We start from the raw sequence: 23,167 nt of genomic DNA, 5'->3' as shown, positions 1-23,167 counted from the left end.
TTCCTATTACGATTCACTGGTCTAACTTATTTTAAGTACCACTAGATTTTGATCCGCGGTTGGAAGCGCAGAATATTTTACGATGAAAAATTTCACTAATAATATAACAAATATTTTGGTAATTTTAAAGAGTGTATTTAGAATATTTTTGCATTTAAATCAGTGTTTTTTAATTCAACCCTATTGTGATTATACCGGTTAATCCGGAGATCTGAAAATTCAATTTAGGTTTTTAAAATATTCATATTAAAAAAATCATTAAAATCCGAGACTAACCGATTGAACTGTTGGATGACCGATATGTAATCTAATTTGATTTAAATTATAATAGTTTCATAACTTGTAATCTTATAATCCAAATTTTAAAGTTTATTATTTTGCAATTTATGAAATTATGACGTTTCTACAAAATTTTAAAGAGAAAATGATAGATATAAAATAACTAAGATTAATTATTGTATTGTTTGAAAACATTGATAGTAGTATAAAATATATATTGTTTGGAAACATTGAGAGTAGTATCCCCTAGACATTATTTGAGAAATGATTTTGCCACATGTCCTCTTCAGAATCAATTTCGTAAGAAAAAATATGACATGGCTACTAAATTTGATGACATGGCATATGGTAAAATATGACATGGACAACTATATTTAATGTAAATTTATATTTTTGGTAAACTTTACAGAATATAGTAATAAATCATATATTTTTTTTTTTTGAATTGAATGTTAAATTTAATTCAAAAGAAAAAAGACCTTTGTACATCAAGTGTAACCTCAACCAAATTTTAAAACAAGCTTAAAACTTCAAACAGAAACACTTTTTAACTATCTTGTGCTAAACCAATAGATCATCCCCTTCCCAATATCCATATCTCCCTTCCTCTGCACAAGTGTAAGCTTGTTCCGCAAATTTTTATCAATGAGCTTTATTAGCAAACTCGTTGTCGAGGCCTTCTCTCCATGCCTTCTTCTGTTCCTCTCCCTCCATATCATATATAGTGAAGTTTGAAACACATACTTAATGATGAACTGTTTCATCTTCCCATTGGAACTGTCTCTCATTATTCTCATCAACTCCTCCCATTTTACTGTAGTCTTATCTAGTAGAACCCCCTTCATCAAAGTTTCCCAAATCTCTGCAGAATAACTGCACTCAAAGAAGAGATGCTCAACTGTTTCTAGTGGCTCGTTACATAGAACGCAAGATACATTTATGTTAGCTCCACCATTCCAGTTTCTCATGCGATCCCCTGTTGTCATTCTTCCTTTCATAGCAAGCCATAAGATGAAAGAGTATTTTGGTGTGGTATATTTGAACCAAACCTCTTTATGCCATTGACATTGTTGATGGATCTCTCTTGTAGCTCTCCATGTTTCACCCGAAGAGAAAGATCTCTTGTAATGACCTTTTGAATTTTTCCACAATGACACATCCTCCTCTTGCGTTCTCTTAATTTTACAACTCTCAATCTCTTCTTCTACTCTGTTGAGAATAAGAACACGGTGATTCCTTCTTCTATGCTTCCAGCTATCCTCCACTGTAGCTTCAGTTGAGATACCCAAGTCAAAGGGACTACCATTACCCAGTAAATCCTTCAAGCATCCAAGAGAAGACCAACTTTCATACCAAAAAGAAGCGCTTTTCCCATTTCGAACTTCTACTCGGTATAACTTCTTTGCTATCTCCCTAGTTTTCAGAATTTTCTTCCACATCCAAGATCCTAGTATAAATCATATATTACATTTATGTTGATTTATATTTTTAGTAAACTTTTTAGAATATGGTAACAATTCAAAGATCCTCATTAAAATAAAAATATTCAAATATGAACATTACTAATTTTGAAATCTTATTTAATTATATTTTTTATAACTATACAAATTTTATTACTTTAAATTTACGAAATTTTATACAATTTTAAAAAATTTATAAAAAAGTAAACGTAAAATAATTAATTTCTTATATATTTACAAATTTTACAAATATTGTTTAGCTATAACTTTTCAAAATTATCAGTTTTATATAAATTTTATTAATTATATATAATTTGATTTAATATATTTAACTTAAATAAATAGATTAAAATATATCTAAGATTATAATTTTAAATACATACATAAATATTTTAAATATAATTGCTTTTTTAAAAAATTATCTTAATTTTACGTTTAATTATATCAAATTTATTTTGAAATAATGGTAAAACTAATAAAATCTACAATACTACTAAAATTTTGTTTTAAAATGTAACTTAAATTTAGATTTTTTACTGCACATGGTGCAGGAAAACACCTAGTAAAGAAATAAGTATATTGTTTGGAAACATGGTAATAGTATAAAAAAGGAACATTAATGATTTAATGTAGGTTTAACTATAAAGTATAAAGGTGTATTTAATTTAAAAAACTTACAAAAACAAATGTTAGGTCCACGGAATATTTCTATTTTAATAAGATAGATACTTAAAAAAAAACATTGGACATACAAATCCGATTACACTGGTCTAACCATTTTTTAACTATACTAAAACTAGTTGGGCATACAAATAACAAATCCAATTACAATGGTCTAATTGGAAAGGCATTTCGACTCAACCCAAAAATAACCGTAATATCAAACCGCTCTTCCAGACCCGGTATACATAACTTCGACTTGAATTTCCGTCTTGAATCAAACGCATAACCAACCAATACATAATCGGTTTGACCGGGTTAAGAAAATCATTCCACTGTTCGCCTGGCTTTACAACCTTTGGGCCACAAGAAACAAGCAACAGCCCGTTAAGCATCCGTCAAAATCCAGCAATATGGAAATCGTTAAACCCGTCTCCAAGCCCAGCTATGGTCAGCAACGGCTCTCGTGCAATAAGACAAAACCAATCAGAGAGCGTAAGATATGATCATTATTTTTGACGAGGAGAAGGTATACCCATGATTATGCCAGCCTACTGTTATCCTCGATTAGTGCTTTAGATTGTATGCGTGTTTTCTTTTTGGTGAAACCTTAAGCGATGCCGTATTTATATTGTTCTGTTTTTTTTTTTTTTAAATAAAATAAATATATTGAAATCTACCCGATAAATCGGGAATCGGATACGGTTACAAGCTCGTTTTGAACAAAAGTATCAAAGTCAATCTATTACAAGCCTAGCTTCGCCTACCCACTAAACCCGGCACATTCCACTAGTTTGTCTTTCGAAATTCTTCAATATTGGTAGACGTTCTCAACCATCAACGCTTGCTCTTGGAAAAGTGAGGTTCTCCTCGTTACCTTGGATGCCGGGAATTTCCTTGACGTCTCCGGAGTAACTGGTTTCCAAAGATCTCGACGAAGCTAGTAACCTTCTCCGTTCATTAAGCTCAGGACGACCGTAGGAGGGTATTCAGATACTTACCAGAAGCCTTGCTAGTGCCACCAAAGCCGGTTCGTATGAAACGCCACACGACATTTTGAACCACATCTCAAACAAGCAAGTGCTTGCTACAATCGCCACCACCGATACCTGCAAAAAAACGTGCTGGAAGCCCTGCCACTTCTAAACTAGCCAATCTCAATACCTAAAAGGCAAATCAGGCACACCACCACGAGAGCTGAAGAAGCTAAGGTGGTTCTCGGAAGCGACCTTGATCAAATGGAGACACCGAGGTCGTGAATGACTCCCGAGCACAGCCTCGCCATTTGATGCCCTTGAGAACCAAGGGACATTAACCTATGAGTAAGAAGTTTCCCTGGTGTCAATGGAGAGAGACCTTAACAATGAAGCGTCGAGACATTCCTAACAAAGCCATGACCAATGTCAGGAAAGTTGAATAGAAGCCGTGAAGACAATAACCGAAGTGATGTGTCCGAATGAGTTATCCACAAGAAGCCATAGACGACAACCTGCTACAAACAACACGATCATTCACACGAGCTAGAGCTGGGAACAGAGCACCATCACCGCCTGCGTACATCTGCCCACAACCCGTCTCCGGTCTGAAGAAGCACCAGAAAAAGGATGAATAGCTCCAGAAACACTCCGACACCGGAGAGACCCAAAAGACTAACCCCTAATGTCGAAGAAACCAGTTGGAATCTCGAACACGGAGACTCTAAACAAGCTCCAACCATCATCAACTTCAACGACAAGAATTCCAGGGAATAAATCGAAAGTAAAACCGATCTAATCCACAAACCCTAAAATCCGACCATTCACCGTACAAGCCGCTTCAAAACCTCGCCGTGAAACCACCAGAAGCTGAAACGAAACCGGATCTGGAAACCTTGTGCTTGGCTTCTAACCCGGTCGTAACCCCACCGCAGATCCACAAGCATATCGGGAAGGAAGGCGGAGAGACGGCGAATAGCAAATAGCAAAGGAGGAGGAGCAAGGGAGGAGGTGGCCCTCCGGCGTCGACACGCGCGGACGCGCCGCCGGACGCCGGAGACGATCTTCAGATTAGTTTAGTGTTCGAGAGAAGAGAAGAGTCGGGGAGAGAGGAGAGAGAAAAAAAGAGAGAAGAATTATACTCTATGGTTCTTAATTCTTTAACTTATTATGAATTTTCTATGGTTTTTAACTTATGATTTTTTTGAGTCGTTCTGATTATTTACCAAAATGCCCCAAAATATCTACCTAAACCCAAAATATCTACCTAAATCCGAAACAGAAAAATTGAAATCGGATCCGAACTATTATACAAAAATATCCGAACTGAACTTATGAACTTATTACTTTGGAGTTTGGTGATAAACCGAATCGGACCAAAATCCGAATTAGAATCCAAAGATATCCGAACTTAGTTAAATATGTTAATGTTTTCCCAATGTTTTATATATATTAGGTGATTTAGGTATTTTAAAGTATTCAAAATATTTTTTTAGTTTGTTTTATTTGTTATTTTGACTACTTTTTAGTAATTTTAGATAATTTAACTATCTTAATTAGATTTGTAAATAGTTTATATATTTTGATTTTTTTGTCAATTTTGAAGTTTTAAAAATATATTTTTGGACGCTTTTAAACATTGGTTACATCCGATCCGAACCCGAAAGAGACCGAACCAAATCTGATTTGATAATTAGTAAAACCCGATACAGCTTATGAGTAGAACACCGAAAATGCAAAAATTCAAAAATCAACTGAAGCGAAGCGAACAAGCCACCGAACGTCCATGCCTATAAATTCGTCTTTTCTCACTCCTTTTGTTTTTGAGTAATGTTTTTAAACCGGACTGACTATGGTTAAACCAATTTTGACCATGAATCAGACATGTAGCTATATTGAATCTAATAATTTGTTTAATCATAGAACTATTAACACCATCAAAAACTCATAAAACTAATTGTATAAACAAAAAATATATATTTATAATGTTTTATATTTGATATTTATTTATATTTTAATTAGTATCATATTTATTAACGTTACTTTAGTTTTTATATTATTAAAATATATTTAACTATATTATTGAATTAGTTTTGATTCGATTGAATCATATTGAACCGCGACCCAAATATTTTTCGGTTTGATTTCCGGTCCGGTTGTAGAATATTCTTTTAGAGTCAATAATAATCTGAGGATTCGTTGGTTAGTTTTTGATTTGGTTTGGAAATTTTGTTTTATTTTATTTTTGTTCAAAGGTTTGGAATAATTCTTAACTAAAACAAACCAAATTAAAAAAAAGTAGGTCAAGTCAGGTAGGCAAAAGTATGGATCAACGGTGTCAAATGCAAAAAAAAATATGTTATCAATATCATTTTTATAATATAAGTAATAAGTCTAGTCTGACTCGATATTCCAGAAGGCTATCAAATTAGAAAAAAGGAAAGAGGATAAAGTCACAAAACTGAAAAAAGGAGTAGTAGATGCGCTTTCTCATTTTCATTTGAATTTCCGTAACAAAAAAAAAAAAAGACTAAAATCACGCTTTTCTTGTTGAAGCAAGCAAACAAAACATACCAACGACACTTAAAACCAGGCGTACATCCGCCGCAACAACCCCCTAGTTTCTCTCCGACGTACGGCGTTGGAGCTCCCGTTACCGTAACCGCGAAGCTTGACTAGGCGCTCTGATCTTCTGCTTCCTTTTCGTTTCTCTCCACAAAAGGTTTGATTCGTTAAACCCTAGCTCTACTTTCTAATTTCTGTGATTTTTCTATTTTTCCCGTGAGATTGAGAGATCTAAGTGATTTGATTACTGTATGATTGTTTGATTTGATTACTGTATGATGGCATCTTTTGTTCTTATCCTTTTAAACTTATCCCCAATCTTGTATTGATTTCGATGTCCCTAGGGATTTGATTTTTTCTCCTGTTTAGGTACTCTGAACACACAGATGTCAAATCCATCGAAAGAGCCACGAGAAGATACCTCAGACTCTGTTCGACACGTGAGGGAAGATAACGAATACGTCCGCCTCGTTGTTGGCACCACTCATGAGCCTTCTTCTTCTCCACCTGAAACTGTGTTATCAGTATCTCAATCAGAGATACGGACAAGGAACTTGATTTGGTGGTTCAAAGCTTTGGGGATATGTGCACTTACTCTCTTGCTCACTCTTGTTTTCGCCAAATGGGGAGTTCCCTTTGTGTTCCAAAAGGTTGCTTCCTTTTTTTTTTTACTCGATTCATCATAGTTGTTGTTTCAGTAACGTTTGTATCGTCTGTAATGGGATTGAAATTTGTAGGTTTTGATTCCGATTTTACAATGGGAAGCGACTGCTTTTGGCCGTCCTACGCTCGCCATCGTCCTTGTTGTTTCCTTGGCTCTGTTCCCTGTCTTCTTGATCCCTTCTGGTCCTTCCATGTGGTTAGCTGGCATGATTTTCGGTTATGGTCTCGGTTTCGTTATTATCATGGTTGGTACCACCGTTGGCATGGTTCTTCCTTACTTAATCGGCCTAATGTTTCGTGATCGCCTCCATGTAAGAAAGAAGAAACCTTTTTCACTTCTTGATTATGATTTTTTTTTCACAAGATCACTTTACTTATGTTCTTTGTCAAAAATGCAGCAATGGTTGAAAAGGTGGCCTCGTCAAGCTGCGGTTCTTAGATTAGCTGCAGAAGGAAGCTGGTTCCATCAGTTCAGAGTCGTTGCAATCTTTCGAGTTTCGCCGTTTCCTTACACCATTTTCAACTACGCCATCGTTGTCACAAGCATGAGGTTCTGGCCTTACTTGTTCGGTTCCATAGCAGGAATGATACCTGAAGCTTTCATCTACATTTACAGGTCTGTCTCTTTTCTCTCCCCAGTTTAATTCATAGAAAATTGAATAACATAATTCTAAAGTATTGAAATTTTATATGCAGCGGTCGATTGATCAGAACATTTGCGGATGTGCAATACGGACATCAACGTTTGACAACAGTAGAGATAGTGTACAACGTAATCTCCTTGATCATTGCGGTTGTGACGACGGTAGCTTTCACTGTGTACGCTAAAAGAGCTTTAAGAGAGCTCCAAAACGCAGAGGCTAACGAAGATGAAGAAGTCCAGGTTAGAAAACAGGGGAGATTCGAGATGAAGAGCGTTGAAGATAATCATAGGCGTTTGGGTTCTTCTCATGCATAAAATCTAGATTTGTATAAAGGTTAAGGTTGGTTTGGTTATTCAGCAGGACAGGAGTAAGCGAGTAAATAACAAGAAAAAAAAAAGGGAATTAATATCCGAATATGCAGTCTGATGTAGTAAAAACAGGAAGACTAATCAAAGGTTGGATTTTTAATAATAGTGTTGCTGATTTCACTTGTTGAAATAAATAAGAAGCAGTTATTTTGTTTGTTTTTTCTTAATCCAATTGAATATTTGTGGATTACGAAAATTTCTATATTGGCATAAAGTTTTGGATAATTTTGATTCTTCCTGTTTGCCCTTAATTCGAACAAAAATACCATGAAATAGTTTAACAAAAATATCATGAAATAATTTAGTTTGGTATGGATCTGTCGAATGTTTGAGAAAAGCTCTTAATTTACATTTATTAAGGGGGAATTTTCAAAAATATCACTTTGAAGGTACCATTATTCATATTTACCACTACTAAGTACACATTTTCAAAAATACCTTATTTATTAAAATGTTAAAGATTTTTATATCTTTGTTTTTATATGCTTTTCAAAATTTTAATCCAAAATTCTAAATCCTAAACCCCCAATTCTAAACCCTAAACCCTAAATCTTCAACTCTAAACCCTAAACCCTAAACTATATACCCTAAATTCAATATCCTAAACCCTAAACCCTGAAACCTCAACTATAAACCCTAAATCCTCAACTCTAAACCCTAAACTTTATACCCTAAACCCTAAAACATCAAATCTAAACCCTAAAACATAAAATCTAAACCCTAAATCCTAAACGTTCAAATCTAAACCCTTCATTAAAAGTAGTGGTAAAAATGGTTAGTGTAAACATAAAAAGTGGTACTATGAAAATGGTATTTTTGGCAATTTCTCTTTATTAAGACATTAATACACAATAATTGTGTACTGAGAGATTTCCGGGCCTCCAGCGCCTACCCGCAACGATTACCTTAAAACTTTTTGATTGGTTTCAAATAAACAAAACAAATTGCTGCATAAATTAAACAAGAGAGAGGTTGGTAAGAGAGAGAAGAGAGAGAAAAAAAGAAAGTAGATCTCATCGTTGGGTCCGGCGATCGGCGGCGCGTGAGCGTGCCGTCGCCGGAGTCCGTCTTTCTTCAGCATAAATCTTCTGTTTTATGGATTTTTTCCGCCTTCTCCGGTAATCGTCTTATTCGAATTCTGGCCAGTCACCATCCACAGTGATCCTGATTTTGGAGTGAAGACGCGTTTGCTGGTGATAATGGCGCGGCAAAGACGCTAATAGTTTGGGTCCGTTTGCGGGAGACAGAGGCTCTCACAGATCTGTCGCTGCCGTTTTTTTGTCTCCGGAAAGTGGAGGTTTCTTCAACTCCGCCATCGTCGGCTCTAGTTTCCGGGAAGTAAGGGCTACCGCAGTTTGCATCGCCGGTTTGTGTTCCCTAGATTTTTAGGGTTTGGTTTTTTCTTTTAGGTTTTTCCTTTCCGTTTTTCGGTTCTGTTTTTGAGTTTTCGAGTTGGGTGTGTTGGTTGAGATATCGTCGGAGGACGATGAAGCTCGCCGGTGGTAATGGCGTGGTTACATGCGAAGCCTTATCTTGGGTGGCTGGCGGTGAATGGTTGGTGGATGAGATCTCGTCACGGCGATCGATTCTCTCCGATAATGATCTTCCAAAATTTTGAAGGCATTCGCGGTAAACGTGTGGAGTCGTGGAATTCCGGTGTGGTCCGGTGAATGACAGTTTAAGTGCTACGGTGGTAGCGAGAAGAGGTGGAGACGAGAGGTCCGAGCTGCGAGGCGGCGACGATGTTTTCTCCACAATTGCTAGGATTTTCTCTAGTTGGGCTGTAGGTCCATTAGGATTGATGTGGTGGTCCTGTTTCATTTGAGCTTTGTAATTTGTATTTGGGTTTTGGTCTTTTCTTATATATAAAATCTTGGTGGAAAAAAAAAAACTAAACAAGAGAGAGAGAGTCAAACCCATTTTGTTGATTTGCTCTAACGTTAAATGACAAAATTGTTTTTTTTTCTTTTGTAAACAATTACTTCCTCCGTTTCTTAAAGAGTGTCGTTGTGACATTTTTCACACATATTAAGAAAGTTTTGAAATATATGTAAGTTGTAATTAATTATACATTTTTGACCAATAGTATTTTAGATAACTAAAATTATTTATAAAATCAATGCAGTTTACAATTAATTTTCATTTGAAAGTTAGTATAATTTACATTGGAATTATAAAATGACACTTTTTGTATAACAAAAAATGCTAAGTGATACTTTATTATGAAACAGAGGGAGTAATTTACAGTGTCGTCTCCGAATTCTCCACATCTTCTTCTCCTCTGAACTACTACTAAAGACAAACACACAATCGCCTTCGAATCTGTGAAGAAGAAGAAGAAACCATTTACTGAACATGGTTAAGTCTCTTTCTGCTCTTCAAAACAGCCCTCCCCCCCATGGTCATATATCAGATTGGTTGATGGTTTAACAACTCAATAAATAAAATATATATTTTTGATTTGATGATCAGGCGAATTCGGGAGAGAAGGAGAAGCTGAAGCTCTACTCTTACTGGAGAAGCTCCTGCGCTCATCGTGTCCGTATCGCCCTCTCTCTCAAAGGTCTTTGATCATTCTCTAACTCTTTTTGTGTTTTTTTTTCCCTTCCTTCTCGTCTGAATTGGATATGTGTTTAGGGCTTGAGTATGAGTATATACCAGTTAATCTCCTCAAAGGTGAACAATCCGATCCAGGTACATGTAGTTTCCTTGCTTTTGATTCGGATTTGATTGAAAAAAATATTCAGAAGCTATATATACTGACCAAGTGGATGATAATGTAATTATTACAACTGATATAAATTGGTTTTGATCGTCTCTCAAGAATTCAAGAAGATCAATCCAATGGGTACTGTACCAGCCCTTGTTGTTGATGGAGATATTGTCATTTCTGATTCTCTCGCCATCATAATGGTCAGTATAACACCCTCCCTCCTCCCCCCCCCTTTGTGTTGGTTTTTGTGGATTCAAAAGGAACATTTTCATCCATCTTTTGGGTTTTGTGGGGTTTGACAGTATCTAGATGACAAGTATCCTGAACCACCTCTCTTACCTCCTGACCTCCACAAACGTGCTGTCAATTTCCAGGTACTGCAATCTTTGCTGTTAAGCTTCTGTTCTCTGCAGTTAGAATACGCATTGTTCTGTCTCCCGCTCTTGTTGATATTATGCGGGATTGTGAGTATAGTAATGGTTGTTATCCTTGTTTCAGGCAGCGAGTATTGTCTTGTCTGGCATACAGCCTCATCAAAACCTCGGTGTTATTGTGAGCACCTGAGATTGACGTTAACCTCTTAAGATTCTACCATTTGCTTTAGCAAACCTTAGTTACCTTTTGTCTTTTCTTTTCATTACAGAGGTTCATTGAGGAAAAGATCAATTCGGAGGAGAAAACTGCTTGGGTTACTAATGCTATCACAAAAGGATTCACAGGTATGAGTTCTCTACGTCTACTACTAATAATCATAAACTATTCTGCCATTTGAACCATTCATCTCCTTGGTGCCTTTACACGTATTCATATCGAGCTGTGTAACTATATCTCTTTCAGCTCTCGAGAAACTGTTGGTGAGCTGCGCTGGCAAACACGCAACTGGTGATGAAGTTTACTTGGTACTATTTCTCTAAATCTGTCTTACTTCCTTCCATAAAAAGAGAAACAACCTCAGTTATTCCTTTGGATACTACCATCTGTTACAATCAGTAAGTAGGCAAGTTTTAAAGTGATGAAAGCATTGTTTTTGCAGGCTGATCTCTTTCTAGCACCACAGATCTACGGAGCTATCAACAGGTTCCAGATTAACATGGTACCTTTTCCCTCTTCTTTTTCTGCAACTCGACATTTTTTTCAGGCCTAGCTTTCTGCGTAATATATATATATATATATATCCTAGACTCTGGAATCCTTGATCAGTAGTTCTATGGTGACATGATGAACTTGTTATGTTTGGCTCACAGTCTCACAAATTGCAAAGATATTCCTGTTGTGATGACATAGACGATATCCTCGTTTTCTTTTAGTTCTCCTTTTCTACTTGTATAATCTTGGTTTGTTTTTTTCGTTTTGTGTGGATTTTTACAGGAACCGTACCCGACCCTTGCAAAGTGTTACCAGTCATACAAGGATCTTCCCGCGTTTCAAAACGCAGCCCCAGAGAAGCAGCCAGATGCTCCTGCTTCCACCAGCTGATCCTGTGAACCGGTCTCAGTTCAATAAAACCTCACAGAACAACAACAACAACAACGATGATGACAATACCTTGTACACACAATATATATATACATGGATGTATCATATGAACCAGTTCACTTCTTAGTCCCTCTACTTGTATTATACAATAAAGATCACAGACATTCGAAGTCGCAAACATATTTATATATATCCAGAACGCCGTCTCCTTAACTGCTGTAAGAATCATCCCAAGCTCAATCAGTCTCTTAGTCCGCATCTTTTTTTAAAAAGAAAAAACGGCGCAGTTTGCGTCCTAGACATGTTGATGGATGGACCGTGTATGTTAGTTCCACGTTAGTCAGTTTGGTAAGAGAGAGAGCAAATAGATTTTTGTTAAAGATAGGGGAAAACATTATAGTTGACATGGTATTATTATCCACTAGTTTCATAGACTTTTCAAACTCTGCGACCAATGAATCCACCTAGTAGTAGTAGTCCATAGATGAAAACCGCCGGAGCGCCGCCGCATAGAGGTGGCTCCTCCTCTTCCGCCGCATACTTCTACCGTTCTTCTTCATCATCATCTTCCTCCTCCGCCGCCAGCTGTAGAGTTCTCGTCGTGAAGATGGGAGGAAAAAGCAAGAACCATCAATCTAAGGTCTACTCTGCTCACCCTTTCACATTTTTATAACTCAATGAACTGAGACTTCGCCAGAGAAAACCTCAAAAGTTGATAGATTTTAATGAAAATCCGAAACTTTCACTCATTATAATCAATTTGGTTCCTCTTAGATCTCTATTGTTGGAATTATGGAATGTCCATTGAACATTTTTGCAGCCATTTAGCTTACCATTTAGCTCAATAACATTGATCTTCTTTTGTTTCCGTAGCAGGAGGATTCAGAGCCAGAACCACCAAGAATCAAATCCAATGTGAAGCATAACTTGCAGCTTCTTAAGTTGTGGAAGGCATGTAGTAATGTCATCTTTATCTAACCAAATTGTGTGTCCATTAAATGTGTCTCTTCTAACTCCTTGGAGTGTTATGTTATGTTACATATAGGAGTTTCAGAACAGAGGATCTGGCACGGCTAAGCCAGCAACTAGTTACAGGAAAAAGAAAGCAGAGAAAGACGAGTTACCTGATGATAGCGACCTCTACCGTGATCCTACCAACACACTTTACTAGTAATTACACTGTTTTAAATGTTTCTCATTTGGTTTCAAGAACGGTTTGAGAGTTGAAGGAATGTTTGTGTTTTATCCTGAAAGCGGTTTTACAGCACGAACCAGGGTCTATTGGACGATGCAGTTCCGGTCTTGCTTGTTGATGGTTATAATGTATGTGGGTATTGGGTGAAGCTGAAGAAACATTTCATGAAGGGTAGGCTTGACGTTGCTCGCCAGAAGTTAGTTGATGAACTTGTCTCCTTCAGTATGGTTAAAGGTAACAGACTTTCAAACAAGAATCTGCATTTTGGTTTCATCCATCAATGAAAGTTTGATTTTGAAGTTATTGGGTGTAGAGGTTAAGGTAGTGGTTGTGTTTGATGCTCTCATGTCTGGTCTCCCTACTCACAAGGAAGACTTTGCTGGGTAAACTCAAATCAGTTTTTGTTCTGTCTTAACATTGTTTTCAATATCCTTATTTACTTTAAAAATCAGTAAAATTTATCCTTCTTTTGTCAGTGTTGATGTGATCTTCTCAGGAGAAACTTGTGCCGACTCTTGGATTGAAAAAGAGGTAGGGAAAAATGATCACTTTAGCACCTGTTACGAACAATGATGTAATCACACAGTTTTTAAGGAAATAAAGCTTTATTCCAAAACGACAAATGCGATTACAACGGTTGAGAAAGTTTTTGGAAGAGTTTTCTCACCTCTCCTAATGCGTGATCGACAAAACACTCGATACCCTTAACAAACGTACTACTAGCAAATATATAAAGCAGCCTGTGACTCTCCCACGTCACCAACATCTCACGTGCTGTTGTCGCTGAGTCAAAAAGACTGGTGGTTTATTCCTTATCGTTGACGGCGTATCATCAGGCTCCAACTTCACACTGATGAAGCCCATTGCTGCTCTGCTACTACTCCTGTTGGGCCTTGCCCTTTCTGCGGTACTGATAGATGATAGGTGGATGTGTGGCTTCATAGGTAACATTACCGGGCCCTTGAAGATCAACCTTGTCCTCAAGGTTCAAATTTGGAAACTGATTCCGCATGACCTGCTTCCACTCCCAAGTGCAGTCATAATCTGGTAATCCTCTCCATTTAACCAAAACTTCCTCTTGTCCAGTTCGGCCGTTAATCTTCTCTTCTAAGACCCCCTCGGGCTCAACCTCCAGCACTCCATCTGACGACAACTGAACCGGGATCTGTGTCGGTTTCATCTCCTCCCCAATTGCCTTCTTCAACTGTGACACATGGAAGGTGTGATGAATGCGGACCTCCGGTGGCAACTCTAGCTTGTATGCGACCTTCCCCACTTTAGCAACAATACTGTACGGTCCGTAGTACCTTGCGGATAATTTCTCGTTAGCGCGTCGAGCCAGAGTCTGCTGCCTATAAGGACGTAGTTTCAGAAACACTTTGTCTCCAACTTCAAACGTTACTTCCCTTCGGTGGCTGTCGGCTCGGTTTTTCATCACTTGCTGCGCCTTGTGGATATGCTGCTTTAGTAACTCAAGGACGCCATCTCTCTCCACAAGCCTTTCTTCCAACTCCGCGTTGTTTGTTGATCCGTTTTCAAACCTCAATAACGTTGGCGCTTCTCTTCCATAGACGGCTTTGAACGGCGTCATCTGTATTGCCGAGTGAAACGCCGAATTGTAACTGAACTCTGCCCAAGGTAAATACTGAGCCCAAGTACGCGGCTTCTCCCCTGCAAAGCAGCGCAAGTAAGTTTCTAATCCCCTGTTGGTTACCTCTGTCTGACTGTCGGACTGTGGGTGGTAGGCTGTGCTGAAACACAAGGTGGTTCCTGCAAGCCGAAACATCTCTTTCCAAAACTGACTGGTGAAGACTTTATCGCGGTCTGACACAATGGTCTTAGGGAACCCATGTAGCTTAACCACCTCTTGCACAAACAACATCGCTACATCAACTGCTGTAAACGGATGTTTCATGCCAATGAAATGTGCATATTTAGACAATCTGTCCACTACCACCAACACCACATTTACTCCTTCTGATCGTGGCAATCCCTCTACAAAATCCATCGACACGTCTTCCCAAATCAACTCTGGAACTGGCAGAGGCTGCAGCAAACCGCCTGGAGCCAAAGTCGAATACTTCTGTCGTTGGCAAACCGCGCAAGCTGCCACATACCTTCTGATGTCTGTCATCATACCGGCCCAATAGAAAGAGGCATTGATCCTCTTTTGGGTCTTGAGGACTCCTCCGTGTCCTCCCTGCTTCCCATCGTGGAACTCCTTTAGCAGAACTCCGATCAACTGCGACCCTTTTGGTAACACTAGCCTCCCGTTTCTCAGCAATCTCCCCTTCACGACGGAGTAATCAGGATGAGCACTTGCGTCTGTCTCTTTCTCTTTGATAATCTTCTGCAGTACCTCATCCTGGTCCACCTCTTTACTGATCTCCTCAAGTTGAATGGCGAAAGGTCCTGACATCGCGTTCAACTCCGCTACTTCTTCCTTGCGTGACAAGGCGTCTGCTGCACGATTCTCCAACCCAGGTTTGTAGTGGATGTCGAAATCGAACCCCAACAACTTAGTGAGCCACCGCTGATACTCTAGATTGACCTCCCTCTGCTCTAATAGATACTTTAGGCTCTTCTGATCAGTCCTAACCAGAAACTTACGTCCCAGCAGGTAATGCCTCCATTTCTGGATGGCAAAGACGATAGCCATCAGCTCCCTTTCGTAGACTGACTTCTGCCTCTGTCTATCTGTCAACGCTTGACTAAAGTAAGCGATGGGACGCTGGTTCTGCATGAGTACTGCCCCCAATCCCACTCCGGAAGCATCAGACTCAATCACAAATAGAGCTTCGAAATCAGGGAGAGCCAACACTGGAACCGTAGACATTGCTCGCTTCAGATTCTCAAAGGCCATGGTTGCCTCCTCCTTCCATATGAAGTTTTCCTTCTTTAGCAACGATGTCAGCGGTCTCGCTATGTCTCCATACGCACGCACGAATTTCCTGTAGTACCCCGTGAGGCCAAGGAACCCTCGAAGCTCCTTGATGGTGCGCGGTATCCTCCACTCTACCATAGCTGCAATCTTACTGCGATCCGCTGCTACTCCCTCCTTGGAGATCACGTGACCCAGATATTCTACTGATGATGTCCCAAACTGGCACTTCTTACGATTAGCATAGAGTTGATTAGCTCCCAATACTGATAGGACTTGTCGCAGGTGTTCCTCGTGATCCTCATTGGACTTACTGAAGATCAGTATGTCATCAAAAAACACAAGCACAAACCTCCTGAGGAACTCTCTGAAGATCTGGTTCATCAAGGCCTGAAATGTTGACGGTGCATTTGACAGCCCGAAAGGCATCACCAGAAACTCATAATGCCCGTCGTGGGTGCGGAACGCCGTCTTGTGCACGTCCCCCTCCTTGACACGGATCTGATGGTAACCAGATTTCAGGTCGATCTTCGAGAACACCACTGCTCCTCTCAGCTCATCCAGCAGCTGGTCAATCATGGGTATGGGGTAGCAATCAGCGATTGTGACCTTGTTGAGGGCCCTGTAGTCGACACAAAAACGCCAACTGCCGTCTTTTTTCTTCACCAAGAGGACAGGACTGGAGAATGGACTCTCACTGTCTCTGATTATTCCTGCAGCCAACATCGCAGAGACCTGTTTCTCTATCTCCTCCTTTTGAATTTGGGGGTATCGAAACGGTCTGACGCTCACTGGATTGGCTCCCGGCTGTAGGTTGATCGAGTGCTCCTTCCCGCGTGACGGAGGTAACCCCGTTGGTTCAGCAAACACCTGGGCATGTTTCTCCAATATCTTCACCCATCTCAACGGTGTTATCTCCTCTGCTCCCCGTTCCAATTGAGCCCCATTGTACTCCACCATGAACCCTTCTCCCTCCTGCTCTAACGCCTTCCACATTGTTTTCGCTGACACTGCTGCACATTTCAGACTCGGGTCTCCTTGCAACAGGTGTCTAACGCCATCAACCTTGAAACTCATCAGCTGGAGCTTCCAGTTGACTCTCGTAGTCCCCAGAGTAGAGAGCCACTGGACCCCCAGTATCACATCTGCGTTCCCCAGTTTGAGTGGCAGGAAGCGGGATTTGACAGCTAGCCCCTGCATCTCCAACTCTAGCTCCTGACAGACTCCGGTTCCCTTCAGCATCAGCCCTCCTGCAGTCAGTACTCCGAACCCTCTCGTCTTCTCAGTCATGAGTTGCAGTCGCTCCACCGTCGAAGTGTCGATGAAGTTGTGGGTCGCCCCACTATCTATCATGACAACGACTTGCTCCCCTCTCAACGTTCCCATCAGCTTCATGGTTCGCGAGGATGATATCCCAGCGATTGAGCTGATCGAGATCTCAGCAACTTCAATCCCCTCCGTCTCTCCCGATTCTTCTCCGTCGTCGAGGAAATCGGAGATGTCGATCTCTGTTCCGTCAGCTTGCACCATAAGAATCATCAGCTCCGGAAAAGGACATTTATGGTTCCGATGGAATTTTTCATCGCAACGGAAGCATAGCCCCTTCGCCTTTCTCTCTGCAACCTCAGCCTCGGTTAGTCTTCGAAACGGAGGCTTCAAGCGGTTGTGTCCCACGGAGGTGCGACCTCCCGCAGGATTGTTAGGCGCGTTGGGCTTGGGTTTGTTATTCCCCGGCCCACTTCCTTGATTGTTGTTGTTGTTGGGCTTTGAGTTGGGCTGATAACGACTTGGGCCTTTGGAGCCCAATCGCGTCCCGGTGGACTGGGTCTCCTCCGGCGGGTCGTCTTCAGCGTTTTCCCAATCTTCTACCAACTTCGCGGTGTCCATCATCTGCTTCAAGCCGCGAGGTTCCCTCACACGAACCCCCGCTCTGATTTTGGACCTTAACCCTATCATGAAAGCCATCTCGAGAATCACGTCAGTCACCTCCGGGGCGTTAGACGCCAAGGCGATGAACTCGCGACAGAAGTCTCTGACGGATCCTCTCTGTCGGAGAGTCAAGAGCCTCTCCCCGGCTTTTGTGTCGTGAACCGGAGAGTACTGCTCAAGGACCCTCTGCTTCATCTGCTCCCAGGTTAGGAACGGATTCCGGTTTCTCTCCCATCGATACCAGATCAAGGCGTCGCCGGTGAAACAGACTCTTACCGCTCGGAGCTTCCCTTCCTCCTTCAAGTCTCCGAGTTCGAAGAACTGCTCCACCCGCACGACCCATGACTCTGCATCGTCTCCGTTGAACTCCGGAATCTTCAGCTTCCGCATCAACGCAGCGTTATCGTCATCCAACGTCACCTCCGTAGCTCGCTGGGTTGGTGGCGGTGTTTCCTTGCTCCCCACGCCATCAAGGAAACCCGTTTCCAACCGCAACGACGGATCGACGTCGATGCTCTTCCCGTTTCTTCCATCTGGGTACGCGGTGGCTGAAGAGGTACCGATCTTGCTCGAGACGGTCTCAGAGAGAGGAGTTTCGGAAGTTATTTTTTTCCTCGCCTCCTCCTCTTCGATCATCCTTTGCTCGATTCTCTCCAACACACTCAGCCTCCCCATTTGTTTTTTGATCTCGTCGAGACTCTGCTCCAGCACCGCTATACGACCGACGTCGCGTTGCAAGCCTTCCACAGCGATCTCCATCTCAGATTTTTTCGGCGGCATCTTCTTCCCGAGTCACGTACAGGCTCTGATACCAAGTTTGTTACGAACAATGATGTAATCACACAGTTTTTAAGGAAATAAAGCTTTATTCCAAAACGACAAATGCGATTACAACGGTTGAGAAAGTTTTTGGAAGAGTTTTCTCACCTCTCCTAATGCGTGATCGACAAAACACTCGATACCCTTAACAAACGTACTACTAGCAAATATATAAAGCAGCCTGTGACTCTCCCACGTCACCAACATCTCACGTGCTGTTGTCGCTGAGTCAAAAAGACTGGTGGTTTATTCCTTATCGTTGACGGCGTATCATCAGGCTCCAACTTCACACTGATGAAGCCCATTGCTGCTCTGCTACTACTCCTGTTGGGCCTTGCCCTTTCTGCGGTACTGATAGATGATAGGTGGATGTGTGGCTTCATAGGTAACAGCACCCCAAAACAGTTCATGAGTTTTCTAGAATCATTCTTGATGTTTTTCTTAGTTTCTGATAAGTTTCTTGATACTGGCAGGTGGTTGCATTGAGAGAAGATGGATGTCCCAAGGTTTGGGTTGTAACATCTGATGTTTGTCAACAACAAGCAGCACATGGAGCGGTATTGCGCATCATATCAATGTTAAAAAACTTGTTATGATCATATCTTGTTCTTGATTTTGTTGACTGATTCTTGACAGGGAGCTTATGTTTGGAGTAGCAAGGCATTGGTGTCTGAGGTAAGTTACTTTTTCTTATGTTTTTGTGACTCGCTTTCGGCTATTCATGTGATCCATTGTTTTGTAGATCAAATCAATGCATAAGGAAGTAGAGAGAATGATGCAGGAAACAAGGTTACATTGGTCTTTTCACGTTTTTAACTTCTGTGTTTTGAGCTAACAAGTAAGACTACTCTTTGTTACACACAGGTCTACATCTTTCCAGGGGAGATTGCTGAAACACAATCTTGATTCTGAAGTGGTCGATGCTCTTAAGGATCTAAGAGACAAATTATCAGAAAACGAAACAAAGAGATGACAAAGATCGATCCGGGTTATAACTAGGCTTGGTCTCTCTATATAACTTCTGTCCCAAGTAAGCTAATCTGACTTGTGAAGCAGAGGCTGGCGGGAAAAGAGAGCTCAAGGGCTTTGTTGTTGGGTCTTGTATCTGAATTTGTTTTTAGCTATAAGCTGTACATTGGCTGGCTCTCTTTGGTCCAAACATTGGTTATGAGGTGTACAGATACTTTGTGAAATCTAAATTCTGAAAATTTAATTTAAAATTAAACCTTTTTTTCCACCAACAAGATACATGGTTTGCCTTGAGTTGGTTTAACCTCGATTGTTTGGTTCAGTTTTTTGTTTGTCCTCTTATAATCTTATTTAACTAGCAGCACAAAGCATCACAGATAACACTTGCCAATACTTTTTTTTTTTTTTTGGACAACACACTTGCCAATACATATATCACTTATGTTACAAAAATTTTGAAGTTCTTAAACTCATGTAACGTCTAATGTTTGATGTTTTATAAGTGTTAACTATAGACCGGGTCTTCTAGTTAAAATTAGTTTTGTTATATCTATCTAACTATCTTATTAAAGTAGAAATACTTTAACCTTTTGGTTGGTAATAGGGATATGAGTTTAAAAAAATTAAATTTTGTTTGGTAACAAAGATAGTAGAGAATTTTGTATTTTCCTTATTTAAATGATAGATTTAAGTATTTAATGTCTTTTCCTAATTTAAATAATAGATTTCTTTAATAGAATGAATCTTAACCAAAATAAATTTCCTTATAATTTTTTTTGTTAACACTAAATATTTTTCAATACTTATTAATAAAAATAATAAAATAAAAATCACACATCAAAATCAATTTATATATCATATAAATAAAATATAAAATATTTTATTTATAAATTGTTAGTATAACACTTTTATAATATAAGTCCAATTAGTTATACATATTAGATTTTTATATGATACACTATGATATAATAGACGACTAAAATCATATAATATAATTATTTAAAGTAATAAATATTTTTTTTTGTTTTAAAATGTTATACTAACAATTATGTAATACATATTAATTTATATATATATAGATATTATCATTAGAACAAAGAAAAAAGTTGAAGTGAAAACAAATATTTATACAGCCACGGGTCAAACTATAGAAATAAACAACAATGGCGTAAGATTATTTTTAACAAATTTATTTTAATTTCAAATATGTTTACATATTTTATTTATTTATAAATTATTTTATTTTTTATTAATAATGCTAAGATTTTAGAATTTGAAAAAAATTATGACCCATCTTTATATTATTTTAATTCGGAATTTAAAATTTATATCAAAATATTTTTTTAAACTTTTAATTTTTATTATAACTACAAATGTTAATTTTCAATCTAAATTTATGTTTAAATATTATAAATATATCATTTATAAATAAAAAAAAAAACTAAAAATATAAAATAAATACCCGCCCGGTTGGGCGGGTCAAGATCTAGTGTATGATTAAAATAATTGCAAAACAGATTGAACATTAATTTGCACCTAGTTTTGCCCTTTCGGGTCCAGTTAACCAATTTTTAAATAAATAAAAAAGGTTTGTAAGACTATTTAGAGAAGTCAGCACTTGTCTTAGTTTATCATGAATTAATTTGTTGGTGCAATCGTGAAACTTGTATGAATACGATGGGTTGCAACAAAAGACCCACTAATCTTTACTGGTCCGGACAAGCAGTTTCTTCACAGTACAACATATTCGCCCGCATATGGAAATGTATTAAAATAAATTTCATATAACTACACAAATTTGGTTATAAATCATATGTGAATTCTATAACACGAATAACAAAATTCTATGAAATTTTGACAAAAAAGAATTTCTGTGAAATACTTACTATTGGCTCTCAACCTTGTTGTTAGAGTAATTGCGTTTTACATTCATATAACATATGACTCACTGAGCCAATGAATTCGTTCGTCACCAAAATGTATTTTGTAAATTTAGTTTGTTTTTATAAGAATTTTAATATCATTAAGATGTAATGAAATGTTGTTACAAATGAGACACTTGTAACACCAATCTGCTAACAAAGCCAAATTGTGAATCTAAAATATATAAGATCTAGAAAATAGATGAAACAACAATCCTAGAACTAATATAGAAAATCCAAACCAACATAAAATTTTAACTCCAGAAGGGAAAATGCACTAAAACTTAGAGAAATCCAAGATCCAGGGGAGATGGGAGACAAAGACAAATTCTAGTGAAACACAAACACTCAATTCACGGTAGAGACCAGCATAAACTTCTCCTTACCATGAGAAGGTGAGCCCACACCAACCAAGCCAGAAGTAGGTGCCGATAGAAGATTCACGGGATACCAAAACCCCAGAACTACATCTGGAAAGCCTACTCCACTCAAACCAAAACCAAAAGCATAAAGTCCAGGAGGCAATGAGAGGAACAAAGATCCTATAAAGAGAAAAGATCGAGACAAGAGAGGACGACAAAGGCATGGAGAAGCATCGGCGAAGAAGGGATGTCGATTGGAAAAATTCCACCACTACAAGAAAACACGTCTATTGCAAGGAAAATTTGCGAGAGAGCATTTTCTTTACAAATTTGGGACATGTTTACAATGGAACTGCAAGAAAATAATGTAACCCTTGCAAAACGCTCGCAAATTTGCAACGAATTATTTTCGTATTTTCGTCGCAAGTTTGCAACGAATTATTTTCCGTCGCAAATTTGCAACAAACAATTTTCCATCGCAAATTTGCAACAAACAATTTTCCATCGCAAATTTGCTGGGAACAATTTTCCGTCGCAAATTTGCGAGGAACTAATTTCCGTCGCAAATTTGCAAAAAAGTTGCGAGCGTTTTTTATTTGCGAGTAAAGATTTGCGAGAAATATATTTTCCTCGCAATTCTCTTGCAAATTGCGATTTGCAAAAGAATTGCAATGGTTTCTTCCCTTGCAACATATGTGTTTTCTTGTAATGCATTAGCCATCAATGAGAATGTTTTGCAAAGAAAAAGAGAATATCGTACCGATTTAGTAGGTTTCCTAAAATTTATAAATTTGGTTGGATTATGCTCTTATCCATACTCCCTATGTTCCAAAATAGTTGAAGTTTTAGGCTATGCACAATTATTAAGAAATTTATAATTTATTTTAAAAAGTGTGATTAAAATATAAATTTAAAACTATTTAGCCAATTACAAAAGACACTGTTGAGTATGATTGGTTACACAGTTTTTAATAAAGTAAAAAGTAACATTAAAAGTTGAAAACATCATGTATTTTGAAACATCAAAACTTCATAAAACTTCATCTATTGTGAAACGGAGGGAGTATTTAATAAGTCCTCGATTGGTACAGCTGATGAAGAAGCAGTAGCAATATACTGTAGAAGCAGTATGCTGCATAAGCTGTATGATCTCATTATAAATTTTAATAAGATGATTGGTAGAGCGGTAGTAATATACAATTTTTTTTTTCATAAAAGTTAGTATATAATTTATTTATTTTAAAATAATATATATTAAATTATAATATATATAGTAAAACTGGTGCTA

General features: G+C 38.6%; 4 protein-coding genes across 6 annotated transcripts; 3 read left to right on the top strand and 1 right to left on the bottom strand.

The window, feature by feature from the left end:
- Positions 1-830: 830 nt before the first annotated feature.
- On the bottom strand, positions 831-4,320 carry LOC130511130 (uncharacterized). Its single transcript, XM_057007987.1, has 6 exons — positions 4,202-4,320; positions 3,900-3,981; positions 3,756-3,781; positions 3,629-3,692; positions 3,401-3,508; positions 831-1,598 (listed from the first exon to the last, which is right to left on the bottom strand). Exons 1-6 carry the CDS (start codon positions 4,318-4,320, stop codon positions 831-833), a joined length of 1,167 nt encoding a protein of 388 aa, XP_056863967.1.
- A 1,485-nt stretch (positions 4,321-5,805) lies between these two features.
- Positions 5,806-7,772, top strand: LOC108854375 (uncharacterized). Of its 2 annotated transcripts, none has more exons than XM_018627913.2 (5): positions 5,806-6,095; positions 6,283-6,588; positions 6,676-6,912; positions 7,000-7,217; positions 7,298-7,772. In XM_018627913.2, the coding sequence occupies exons 2-5, from the start codon at positions 6,325-6,327 to the stop codon at positions 7,557-7,559; spliced, it is 981 nt and encodes a 326-aa protein (XP_018483415.1). In that variant the 5' UTR covers positions 5,806-6,095; positions 6,283-6,324; the 3' UTR covers positions 7,560-7,772. The 2 variants fall into 2 exon arrangements, with proteins under 2 accessions (XP_018483415.1, XP_018483414.1); XM_018627912.2 differs by having other exon boundaries at positions 5,808-6,095; positions 6,308-6,588.
- A 2,058-nt stretch (positions 7,773-9,830) lies between these two features.
- On the top strand, positions 9,831-12,015 carry LOC108854380 (glutathione S-transferase Z1). Its single transcript, XM_018627917.2, has 10 exons — positions 9,831-9,971; positions 10,086-10,176; positions 10,251-10,307; positions 10,438-10,526; positions 10,629-10,700; positions 10,825-10,878; positions 10,970-11,045; positions 11,164-11,225; positions 11,360-11,419; positions 11,695-12,015. The coding sequence occupies exons 1-10, from the start codon at positions 9,969-9,971 to the stop codon at positions 11,800-11,802; spliced, it is 672 nt and encodes a 223-aa protein (XP_018483419.1). The 5' UTR covers positions 9,831-9,968; the 3' UTR covers positions 11,803-12,015.
- A 132-nt stretch (positions 12,016-12,147) lies between these two features.
- On the top strand, positions 12,148-19,855 carry LOC108854378 (uncharacterized). Of its 2 annotated transcripts, none has more exons than XM_018627916.2 (10): positions 12,148-12,442; positions 12,679-12,753; positions 12,848-12,972; positions 13,068-13,231; positions 13,311-13,380; positions 13,474-13,528; positions 19,100-19,183; positions 19,263-19,301; positions 19,369-19,415; positions 19,491-19,855. In XM_018627916.2, exons 1-10 carry the CDS (start codon positions 12,287-12,289, stop codon positions 19,597-19,599), a joined length of 924 nt encoding a protein of 307 aa, XP_018483418.1. In that variant the 5' UTR covers positions 12,148-12,286; the 3' UTR covers positions 19,600-19,855. The 2 variants fall into 2 exon arrangements, with proteins under 2 accessions (XP_018483418.1, XP_018483417.1); XM_018627915.2 differs by having other exon boundaries at positions 12,676-12,753.
- The last annotated feature ends 3,312 nt before the right edge of the window (positions 19,856-23,167 follow it).

Source organism: Raphanus sativus, chromosome 4, assembly GCF_000801105.2.
Source record: "Raphanus sativus cultivar WK10039 chromosome 4, ASM80110v3, whole genome shotgun sequence".
Taxonomy (NCBI): Eukaryota; Viridiplantae; Streptophyta; class Magnoliopsida; order Brassicales; family Brassicaceae; genus Raphanus; species Raphanus sativus.
This window is presented reverse-complemented; position numbering and strand designations above follow the sequence as displayed.

Bases quoted from the DNA above. Each gene is read 5' to 3' on its own strand.
- LOC130511130 (XM_057007987.1), bottom strand. From the start codon at position 4,320: ATGCTTGTGGATCTGCGGTGGGGTTACGACCGGGTTAGAAGCCAAGCA. The intron at 3,693-3,755 runs GTCTCTCTCCAT...TTGGTTCTCAAG, and splicing joins CTCGACGCTTCATTGTTAAG to GGCATCAAATGGCGAGGCTG. The intron at 3,509-3,628 runs GTCGCTTCCGAG...GTTTTTTTGCAG, and splicing joins GGTGTCTCCATTTGATCAAG to GTATCGGTGGTGGCGATTGT.
- LOC108854375 (XM_018627913.2), top strand. From the start codon at position 6,325: ATGTCAAATCCATCGAAAGAGCCACGAGAAGATACCTCAGACTCTGTT. The intron at 6,589-6,675 runs GTTGCTTCCTTT...TGAAATTTGTAG, and splicing joins TTCCCTTTGTGTTCCAAAAG to GTTTTGATTCCGATTTTACA. The intron at 6,913-6,999 runs GTAAGAAAGAAG...TCAAAAATGCAG, and splicing joins TGTTTCGTGATCGCCTCCAT to CAATGGTTGAAAAGGTGGCC.
- LOC108854380 (XM_018627917.2), top strand. The intron at 10,879-10,969 runs GTGAGCACCTGA...TTTTCATTACAG, and splicing joins ATCAAAACCTCGGTGTTATT to AGGTTCATTGAGGAAAAGAT. The intron at 11,226-11,359 runs GTACTATTTCTC...TTGTTTTTGCAG, and splicing joins CTGGTGATGAAGTTTACTTG to GCTGATCTCTTTCTAGCACC.
- LOC108854378 (XM_018627915.2), top strand. From the start codon at position 12,287: ATGAAAACCGCCGGAGCGCCGCCGCATAGAGGTGGCTCCTCCTCTTCC. The intron at 12,754-12,847 runs GCATGTAGTAAT...TGTTACATATAG, and splicing joins AGCTTCTTAAGTTGTGGAAG to GAGTTTCAGAACAGAGGATC. The intron at 19,416-19,490 runs GTTACATTGGTC...TGTTACACACAG, and splicing joins AGAATGATGCAGGAAACAAG to GTCTACATCTTTCCAGGGGA.